This window comes from Megascapheus bottae, chromosome 3 (assembly GCF_031878675.1).
Source record: "Megascapheus bottae isolate mThoBot1 chromosome 3, mThoBot2.hap1, whole genome shotgun sequence".
Classification (NCBI taxonomy): Eukaryota; Metazoa; Chordata; class Mammalia; order Rodentia; family Geomyidae; genus Megascapheus; species Megascapheus bottae.
The window spans coordinates 29,037,651-29,049,413 of NC_143511.1; the positions used below are offsets into that span (position 1 = coordinate 29,037,651).

The 11,763-nt window shown below is 37.6% G+C and overlaps 1 protein-coding gene across 1 annotated transcript; it reads right to left on the bottom strand.

Moving 5' to 3' along the window:
* Positions 1-831: 831 nt before the first annotated feature.
* On the bottom strand, positions 832-9,190 carry Insl6 (insulin like 6). Its single transcript, XM_090329724.1, has 2 exons — positions 8,860-9,190; positions 832-1,237 (listed from the first exon to the last, which is right to left on the bottom strand). Exons 1-2 carry the CDS (start codon positions 9,152-9,154, stop codon positions 927-929), a joined length of 606 nt encoding a protein of 201 aa, XP_090185850.1. The 5' UTR covers positions 9,155-9,190; the 3' UTR covers positions 832-926.
* Positions 9,191-11,763: the final 2,573 nt, after the last annotated feature.

Below are 11,763 nucleotides of genomic sequence, written 5' to 3' on the forward strand. Positions count from 1 at the left end.
CATTAAAACTATTTCACATGTGGATAGAAAGTGAAAAATACACAAGACCTACTGTCACACAGTTATAACATCTATATTGAGATTTGACAGTATGCAAAATGTTAGACTTCCATAATATTAACATGTTGCTCTTATTACTAGTGGTCCTCAACCTCTAGACTACTGCAGAGCTACCAGGAAAGCCTGTTAAAAGTGAAGATTGTTGGTTCCTATGTTCAAAGTTTCTGATTTAGTGTGCCTGGGATGGGAGACCCCTTCCAGAACTCTGAATACAATGTTGAGAATTCAGTATTGATCACATATCAGTACTTTTAAAGTAAAGACAGGCCATCTTAAAGAGAGATTTCTACAACACAGACATGTATTAACACTATGTGTCTGCAGAAAATTTGGAGAATATGTCCAATTTCTGTAATAAAGCTCAAGGAATTAAAGATGTACTTACTATTGCCACACAAGAGTTCTCACTAGGAGTGCTACTGATTGATTACTTTAAGTTGGTGGGACAAATGAATGGTTTACTGGAGTTTATATGTCATTCAGATGGGTTGCATAACATTACACAATCCATTTAAATTCAGCTTAAAAGCATTTTCAACCATAATAACATGAATAAGTATTTTCTGAATGGTATAAAGATCATGCCACTTCCAATTACATCTTCTATCCTCTCCCCACCCCCAGAAAAAAATGTGAAAGAAATAAAGGAATCACTGGAGAAAATAAATACTAAGGTTTATATCACCATAAAGTATTGTCAGGTACTTACAAGTACATTCAAATCTAGTTGATATTATACCTCCTACAGGCACAATTACCATAAGTAAATAGTAAATTAAATAGAGTAATCCTTTATTATCTTAATATAGTTCCTATAATCATTAGTACATCCCATTCATATATGATGACATTTTTGTCATTAAGTTTTAGGAATCAATGTATGGAAGGCATGCGATACCAAGTTCTTCTTTTGTACATCCTTTAAGACAACATTTATCTGAGAATCCTCTGCGTTTTCTTTGGGGATGCTTCCCCCAAAATAAGTGGTTTACAGTTTTAATTTTGTTTTTATTTTTTTTCTGAGATTTTGCATTCTCATGAACATGTGGGTTGATATCATGTAATGAAGAAGTTTCTCTTATCATATCAGGGATCAAGTTGATCTTGTTATACTGATACTCGGGTAGCGACTGAATCTCCCAACTGAATATTGATCGTACAGTGGCAGAAGTAGAGACTGTTGATAGATAGAAAAAGAGAAAGCTTTATTGAATTTTTTTCCTCAGAAACTTAATAGTGTAATACTAAAATCAGCCAATTATTTAAATACACGATCACATCTTTTTTTTTTTTTTTTGCCAGTCCTGGGGCTTGAACTCAGGGCCTGAGCACTGTCTTTGGGCTTTCTCAAGTCTAGCATTCTACCACTTGACCCAAAATGCCACTTCTGGCTTTTTCTATGGATATGGCACCGAGGAATCAAACCTGGGTCTTTGTGCGTGCTAGGCAAGCACTCTACCACTAGGCCAAACTCCAGGCCCCCATGATCACATTTTAAATAGATAATAATATGGGTAATTAAAAGTTCAGTAATTACAAGTCACTTCCATTTCTCTTTCCTCTTAATCACTAATTGATTTTGAGGAGGCACCTATTTTGTTAATGTTGTTACATGAACAACATTTTTCAGCTGTCAACCAGCAAGCCTATGAGATGAATAGGGAGAAAGACAAGAACAGAACACTCAGCCATTAAAAAAAAATGGCAGGAATCACCAAACTCTATGTTAGTTTACCAGATGAGGAAGAACACATTATAAGGCCTTTTGTGTTGTTTGTTTTCTCATTTATCTCAGTGTTTTCTATGTTCATCTATGTGTGTCATGTGTAATTTCTTCATTCCTTTTATGGTAGAATATTTTAGACTGTATGGCTTTTCCAACATTGCATTTTATTAGTTGATGGACAATTTGTCAGTCTTAACTTTTTGACTCTTATGAATTGCAGTTCTGTACAAGTTTTCACATACATATCTTTATGTGAATATGGTTTTTCAAAGTCTTTGATTATGTATGTTATTTTCGGAACTACTGGAACATATAGAAGTTTGTTTTAGCTTCTGAGGAACTATCACATTTTTCTATAGCAGATACCTCATTCCAAAACTCTGATACTTCACAAATTAGGAGTCCATGTCTCCACATCCTCAACAGTACTTGATCTCTTCTTCTATTATAGCTATCTTTATGGTTGTAAATATACCTCATTGTTATTTTGATCCATATTTACTTAATGATGTTGAACACTTATTTTGTGCCTATTATGTTTTCTTTAAAAATGTTCATTCTGTTCTTTGCCCATTTTAAATTGGTTTCATAGCCAAGTAGCAGAAACCAGCTTGTTCTTCAAAATATAAAGAAGAATGGTGTATTTTCAAGGTACAATCAATGGTTACTTTATACTGCTGTCAGCATTTTTAGAAATAACTCCAGAAGGTAATTGCTTGTTGAACTTCCATTATGGATCCATCACAGTGCATTCTACACTGGCCAGTAACTTCTGCTGTAGATCTCCTTTGGAGATACATTGTGCACCACACACCTTTATCCCACAGTTATAATGCACAGACTAGAACACTCCCAAGGGAATAAATCTGCTTTCAGAGGCCCCAGTAAAAAAGAAAAAAAGCAATTAAAATGAACAAATTGCTGTCAGAAAGATACATAGATAACAGCAAACTTAAAAATAAATGAATATTGAGGATTAACATTGAAAATCAAGTCAAAATGGCCAAATTCCACAAACAAAATACTTTAAGCCAGGTGTGGTAGCTCAAGCCTGTAATCCTAGCTACTCAGGAGGCTGAAATCTGAGGATCACAGTTCAGAGCCAGCCCAGGCACTGAAGTCTGTGAGACTCTCATCTCCAATTAACCACCAGAAATCCAGAAGTAGCGCTGTGGCTCCAAAGGTAAGGCAGTAGCCTTGTGTTGAAGAAGAGCTCAGTTCAAGCCCCACAACTGACAATAATAATGATACTTTAACACAAAAAGACACTGAAAACTTAAACATAACAATGATCATCTAAGAAATTAAAAGGGTGAAAGGCCAGGTACAGAGTGCTTGCCTAGCATGTATGAAGACCCGGGTTCGATTCCTCGATACCACATGCATAGAAAAAAGCTGGAAGTGGTGCTGAGGCTGAAGCGGTAGAGCTCTAGCCTTGAGAAAGTCCAAGGACAGTGCTCAGGCCCTGAGCTCAAGCCCAGGACTGGCAAAAAAAAATATTTAACAAATACATAAGAAATAGTTTGTTCCAGAAATGCATCACTTAAGCCATAGCTCCACGTCTGGCTTTTTAGTGGCTGATTATTGATAAAAAATTGCATGGATTTTCCTGAAAGTCTGGCTTCAAACTGGGATGCTTATGTCTCAAACTTCTGAGTAACTAGCATTACAGGTATGAACCACAGGTGACCAGCTATCAATGCAATTTCATGTTAATGTATTGCCAAGCTCACTTTCAGCTACTATTACTTCCTTGCTAATAAGAAATCAAAGGAAAAAGAGAATATAAATTTTTGTTTTCACCATTTTACTCACTTCCTAATATCTGTATCAAACACTCAAATACTCTGCTGGGCATGGTGGCTTATGCCTATAATCCTAGCTACTCTGGAGGCTGAGATCTGAGGATCAAGGTTCAAAGCCAGCCCAGGCACAAAAGGACCTGATATTCTTATCTCCAATTAACCTCTAGAAAATGGGAAGTGGGTCTTGGCTTAAGGGTACGGCTGTAGCCTTGAGCTGAAATGCTCAGGGACAGCGCCCGGGCAGAGTTCAAGCCCCACAACCCACAAAAAATTAACAAAAGCAAAGCAAAACAAAAAACAAAAACAAAAACAAAAGAAAACACTTCTTTGGGCCCCAGTTATTTTGGTATGCTACTATGGTATATCTTTTCCTTGTACCCAAACTACCTGAGTATTCTATATTATGAACTGTATTTCTTTTCTCTCATCATGTCTTACATTCTAAATAACCTTTGTTCCATCATTCACCAATATTTCTCTGATCAAGTTCATGAGTAGCTTATAAAGTGTTAAGTTCAATACCCAATTTTCATCCTAATGGATGCACTGAAATGCCACACTTGCTTTGCTTTGTATCTAACTAGTTGTCCCTTTTCTCTTTTCTAGTTCTTCCTCTGCCACCTTTTAAATGTTGGTGTCTTTGGTAGTCTGTCTATATTTAGTCTCCTGGTGATCACACTTCCAATATTATAGATTAAAAATATATATTTCAATCTTCAAGATTTCTAAACTCTAGGTTCATAGAGTATTCTTCCTACTCAACATCTCTACCTCATTGTTTCCTATCAAAATTCAGTACATTAAAAATATAGCTAAAATTTTCAAACTAGATCCAACAAGGAGTTCCTGATAATATCTTCCAACCCTGCTTCACTTTCCTATTTTGAGTTGATGCAATCCCATCCTTCCACACAAATTTGGAATCATTTTTAAAATCAGCCTTGGATTCATTATTTTTGATTAAAAACTTGATGTTCAAAGGAATCACATTCTGTCTACCATCATGACAAAATTACCAGATTCTTTTTTTAAGTAGTGGTACAAAAGAGATGCTACTTAACAAAACAGTTGATTGTTCTATTCCTCCTCCTTCATATCTCTTAAAAAAATCTATCTAGACTTTGGCAGTTTTTAGTACTTCCACAGCTCCCATTGCTAAGACTCTCACACATTCTCTGCTTTGATACTTCCCTCCCTGCATTCTTCTCTGAGCTCAATAAGCGGTTATTCCTTCTAAATACCATTTATATTACTCCTCTGCTCAGAAAATGGTAATGACTCCTTTACTGCTCAAATAATGATGATGAAGAGATGATGATGATAACCTAAAAGGCCTTATTTTAGCTTGCCTGTTGCCTCTCTGATATTGTCTTCTTTCCTTTGTTCTAGCCATCCTGGCCTCCTCATGCTTTCCAGGATATACTAGACAGAACTGTCAGTTCCATTGTTTCTGCTGCTTAAATTTTTTTTCCTAAATGTCCACTTGACTAATTCTCTGACCATACTTGTCTTAGCCCACTTTCTGCTTCTTTAATGGAATGCCGGACAACTGATTATTTGAAATAACCATACATTTATCTAACTCATGGTTCTTAGCAGATATTAAGCATGTGGTGAGGGCCTCTATACTGCATCATGGTAGATATAAAAAAAAGAAATGGTAGATATCATAACTTGATAGGCCGAACCCATGGATTTGGGCTAGTGGATTGCTCAATTACTTAGGGCAGAAGATTTGGAAATTACTTGCTTCTTGGATTCTATGCCAAAATACAAAGTCTCATGAAATGCCTGAAAAGTTATATCAGAGATAGAGATGTTTAAATGGAGAAGATAGACAACAAACCTAAAATGATTGGGGAAAAGAATAGAGGAAGAAGAAAAAGGAGAAATGAGCTAGTCTATATAATTCAAGTCTGCCCAACTTGCAACATCAACATTCCATCCCAGATCTATTGAATCAGACAGCATATTAACAGGACTTCTAAGTGATTAATGTTCACATTAGGAGGCATGGCTCAAGTGGTAGAGTATTTGCCTTGCAAGCACAGTATCTTCAGTACTGCCATAAAAACCCAAACCCTTATTTAATTATTTATTTAAATAATTCAGTGTGCTTACTTGTAGATTTATAGGCACATTCTAGTTACCACAATGAGAGAAACCATGCAACCTATGTCTTTTTTGGCTCTGGCTTACTTAATATAATTTTTACATGCCTTTGCATTTCCTCATGAAGGGCACAACATCATTATTTCCAATGGATGAATAGAATTTCATTATGTATATAAACTACATTTTCTTGATTCATACATCCACATATAGGTTGGTTCCCATGCCTTGGCTATGATAAATAATGCAATGAACAAAGTTGTGCTGGTGGCTTCAGTGTGGCCTGGTTTGTAGTCCATTGGATAAATGTCCAGGTGTGGGATTTCTGGGTCATAGGGAAGCTCTATGTTTAGCCTTTTAATGAACATCCACACTGCTTTCCAGAGTGGTTGAACAAGTTTACATTCTCACCAGTAGTACAATGGAGTTGTTCCCTTTTGGTCACACATCCCCCAGCATTTGTTATCATTAGTTTTCCTGATAATGAACATTCTAACTGGAGTGCATGCATAATGGGGCATAATATCTTATATAGGAACTAGTCATCACATACTCAATAGCTCATATACTCAAAGCTATGTGCAGATGGTCATAGAAAATAATATTCTATGACATGAACTCAAAGAAAAAGAAACGTGGCGTTCTTCAGTTGCCATTGTTGCTGTTTCTGTTTTTTTATTTTATCTTGTCCATTAGGTTCTTTGTATTTGGGAGGACAAAGAAGGGCACATAAAAGATGGAATAAGAGTAAACAAATACAACAGTGATATTCACAAGGCTGTATGTGGTAAATGAAATGTATATCTTGTGGATGAGAATGGGAGGAAAAACTGGGAGAGAGCAACGGAAGGGGAGACGTGGATCAAAAAGGAATGTATGGGGCCAGGAGTTTGGTCTAATGGTAGAGTGCTTGCCTAGCATGCATGAAGACCCAGGTTTGATTACTTGGTACCACATACATAGAAAAAAGCCAGAAGTGGTGCTGAGGCTCAAGTGGTAGAGCTCTAGCCTTAAGAAAGTCCAGACAGGGCTCAAGCCCTGAGCTCAAGCCCAGGACTGGCAAAAAAAAAAGAAAAAAAAAAAAGAAATGTACTCACTGATCATTACCTGATTCCTATAACTATAACCCTCTGTATATCAACTCTACCATAACAATAAAAAACAGACAGAGATGAAAAAAAAAAACAAAAAATCTGAGAATCACCTAAATGAATCAACAGTAGAAGACTTTAGAGAAATACTTTCAATGTAAGAGGACAGTGACAATATATATTCATGTAAGTGTCATGATGGAAAACAAACAAGATTCAGTGTGATGGTTTCTTTAAGTTTCTGTTCTTTTAATAGCAATAATTTTACTAGTCCCTTGCATTCACTCAAAAAATAAGCTGATAAGTATCTACAATGTGACAGACACTATTTTTATTTGTTCTACTCATCTATATTAGCATCTATTATTGGCATGATAGCATATTTGCTTTTTGTTTTTAACTACTGAACACTTGAATTTTTGGTAACAATTCTGTTTTGTCCCAACAGAATTAAGTAAATTACTTTAAATGGTAATTTCAATGATATTATTTTAGGGATGGAATATGAATAAAGTTCATTTTTTAATAAAATGGAAAACCATATTGAAAATTAAATGTTATTCCCCAAACATAAAAGTGTAATCGAAGATACTAACAAGAATATTTTCCCAGGCCAGGGGCACCCCTGCAATCCCACTACTCAAGATGTTGTAGCAGGAGGGTCAAGAGCTTGAGGCCTCTCTGGGCTACAAAATGTGACCAATCTTCAAAAAATACCAAAAAAACAAAACAAAACAAAAAATTGGAAAAAAATAAAAAAATCGGGGAGGGAGGGCCCCCAAACTCCAAAGAATATTTTTTCTTATTGACTACTTGAAGGCATTAAGCATTAAGTATAAAGTTCAATGTTAATTTTTCACATATTATGTGCTGGGAGCAATTCTAGAATTTCAGATATTGATATCTGTATCTATATATCTATATCCATCCATCCATGAAATAGTCCTTATAAAATGTTTGGGGTACAAAACTGCTTTTTTTGGTGATGGGGGTTGGTTATGGGGCTTGAACTTGGGGCTTGAGTGCTGTCTCTAAGCTTTTTTACTCAATGCTAGTGCTCTACTACTTTGAGCCATAGCCCCATTTACTGTTTTCTGGAGGTTAATAGGTTTTATGGACTTTCCTGCTTAGGCTGGCTGAACCTCAGACCTCAGTCCCCTGAGTAGGCTTGCTATGACTGCTTTTAACTTGAGCAGTCAGTCCATCTAGTTTTAAAGCTCTGGTATCCAGGACTTGAAATTCTCAATAAGTTTATCATTTAGCTTGTAAATGACGTCCAAGTACACGAAGTTTTAAGTAAATCTTATGGAGACTGTAATGTGGCTGTGAGCAATATAGACAAGAAAGGATAAAAGCTTTATATGGTAGTACTTAACTGCTTTTATTTATTTGTTTTGTGCTTGTCCCAGAGCTTGAGTTCAGGGCCTTTATATGCTTGCTTAGCTCTTTTACTCTGAAGGCTAGATTTTTTTTTTTTCCGGCTGATTAATTGAAGATTAAATCTCACAGAGTTCTCTACCAGGCCTGGCTTCTAATTGTGTTCTCAGTCCTCAATCTCCTACATAGTTAGAATAAGAGGCCTGAACCACTGGCCACACCACTTAACTTTCTGATTTGAGAAGGGATCCCTTACTTTTTACTGGGCAGAGTCATTTATGTGTCTAGTACTGATGACGGGGGGACTAAAATTACTGAAGGACTGGATGATGTTGTAGATGGCTGAATAAAACAACCAACTATGTAAAGATCAAGGTTGATTTTACTGAACTCTGAAGGACGTAGAGGTTGCTAGTTGACAAGGCACATGGGAAAGGTGGAGCTAAGGAACAGATCTAGGAAAATGTGGGCTCTTCTTTCTTCTACTCTGTGGGGGAGGCGGGCTGGATGGAAGTTGGGTATGTTCTCAATACACTTGGAGTTTTAGTAGATATTTTAAGTTTACCTGTATCCTAGACACCTCCTCTCCAGTTCCTGCATCAGCTCACTGCCTGGCAGAGCCAACCCCAGGACAAGAAATAGCCAAGGGATGCACATTGAGGCCCTTGCTTAGATTTTTTTTTTTTACCTGGGCGTGTGACTCTTCTCCAACCCTGCCAAGGGCTATGGTGTTTTTTGAAGGCGCCGGCTTTGGAGACTTTAACTTTTCTGGAAACCCGGTGAGTCCACGCTTTCGGAGTGGTCGGCTCTGGAAACTGGAAATTGCTCCAATCCTTCTCTCCACAGAGTTTGACTATTTCCTGCAGCAGGTGTCGGCCACACAGCTTCCGGGCTCTGCTCAGGTCTACGCTCAGCTCCCGCGAGAACTGAAGCAGCAGAAGCACAAGCCACAGCACATACAAGCTAAGGAGCTGCGACGACATCCCCAGCCTGCCCAGGCCCCCCCTCTCCCACCGCAACGGCTGCCTGCCCTCCTGCGCTCACCCTTCTCGGTGCAGCTCTCTCTCACACCTGTGCACGTGGAAACCTCGCGAGAACTCTTTAAGTTGCCAGGAGCTGTCTCTCTCTCCCTTGAGTTTCCGGTCTTGGTCTTCCTCTACCGGAAGTTGTGGCTTGCAGACTCTAGACCATTAACTCAGAAATACCCTCTTTCCCCCCCACCTCTCTGGAGTCCATTGTTTTTTTTTTTTTTTTAATTTATTTAGTAAATTTTTGTTCTTGACTTTCTGGGAGGTGAGTGATAATGAAACATCAGAGTATAAGCCCCTTGTTAACGGATTAGATATGTTTTTAGCAAATCCAGGGCCTATGACTTGTCTTGCCTTCTAGTGTACCCCAGGCCCTGATGCAGAATCAAGCCATATATGTTGAAACAAACGTGTGTGTGTGTGTGTGTGTGTTGCCAGTCCTGGGCCTTGAACTCTGGGCCTGGGCACTGTCCCCTGTCCTCAAGTTTCTGTTACTGAAGACCAGCACTCTACTACTTGAGCCATAGCGCTGCTACTGTGTTTTTTTTGTTTTTGTTTTTTTAGATTTTTTTTTGAGTGGTTTATTGGAAATATTGTCTCAGACTTTCCTGCCTGGGCTAGCTTGGAATAGCAATCCTCAGATCACAGCCTCCTGAGTAGCTAGGATTACAGGCCTAAGCCACTGGTGCCAGGCTCTATGTGGTTTAAAAGCACGATTTGAAGCTGCAGATTGTAGGAATAAATTCAGGTGATCAACTGTACTACAGTTACCCTAGTTAATAATGAAATATGTATTTCACCCAGCTAAGAGAATAGATTTTGAATGTTCTCACCACTGATAAAGAATAAGTTTGTTTGATGGATATAAAAAGAAGACTCAAAGTCAAATGGAGAGGAGACACAAATTGATAATATAAAATATAAAGAATCTTCAGAGGTGTTTTACAATTATACATCAGAATACTAAATATTATATATATATATATATGTGTGTGTGTGTGTGTGTCTCCAAATTTTTTATGGTGGGGTCTTTAGGATGCCACCTAAGGAGTTCTAGAACTAATGAAATTAGTAGAGCCAATAAAGAATTCAATAAGGTTACAATATTCCAAAAGAAATAGAAAACCTGAACAGACCAATAACAGGAATGAAATTTAACTAGTAATAATAATAAAAAAGAGTCCTATAAAAGAAAAATCCAGAAATTGCTCACTGTTGAATTTTTCTAAGATTTAAGGAATAAATAGTATGAAATGTGCTCAAATTTGCCCAACCATGGTCCTTTATCTCCATACACATCATTGACAGACTTAATCTGCTGACCAGCATTTGAGTGGAAACAAGGGCCCTCTCCAACTGGCACAAAAGGAAATTAGGTCTTTTATTGGGATCTAAGAGTATTTACTAGTTTATTTTTAAGGTACCCAAACTTATACTAAGTCCTCAAAGTTCATGAAGGGAACACAGCTCATCTTCCTAGTTTATGGACACCAATAAATGAGGCTTATAAATGTGTGTGCATATTTGCATTCAAAAGTTCAGAAGGAAAACGGATAGTTATCGATAAGGCCCATCATTTAGAAAAACCTATGTTGTTTAAATGTGATGTCTTTTCTTATTAATAAAATGTGTAGAATACAAGAAATTGCTGGAAAATTATCTTGGAAGAATATGGATTAGCAATATCCTCTTGATTTATTACAAAAATTGTCCACTTTTCTTTTAGGCTTTATACCTATTTATGCTTAGGTGCACATGTACACGTGTACACACACACAAACACACACAGACAGGAGATAGAAGTATTTTCTTTTTTTCATATATTTTTTATTGTAATTAATAGAAGGGTTACATGATATTTGCCAGATAGATGGTGCATTAATTCCCATACATCGATACCCTTTCACATGTCTTGATCCCCATAGAAGTATTTTCTTATCTCTAAAAAAGAAATCTCATGTAACCAATGGAAAAAATGATCTACTTAAGCATATGAACCAAAGCAAAGAAAGAAGACTGTGAGAAGCCAGGCCACCTTTGACTTGCGGGAACAAGTCCTGAGAGAAAGGAATATAAAAAAGACTGAAACTTTGTCTCAACACAGAAGAAGCTCAATGAGGACAAAGGAGTACGGGATGTGATAGGGGAATGAAGCATCCCAAAATTCTAGGGAGACACCAATACTCAAAATAGTGGGAGCCTTTATTAGCCTCACAGTGACTACAGCCACTGGTTGGCCCATCTTCCATTCAGCGGGGGTTTTAAAAGCAAGAACTCCATGCAGGTGGTGTGTACATGCAAGCAAGCAGAGTTACAGGAGCATATATTTGCAGTTATGCTCGGGGTCGTCATGCTTGGTCTCTCTCTTTTCTCAGGATGCTGCAAAAGATCAGAGTGTTTTCAGTCCCTGTTTTTCAGAACCATTCATCCCCAGGCCTCAAAATGCAATTTCTCCCTGCCAGAATTTCCCCCTTCCCACGGGACTTTTGAGGGGGGGGGGCTTACAGGGAAGGATAAGAGTGAAGAGCAAGTGAGCAAGGAAGTTCTATGGAGGTAGGTGGAGA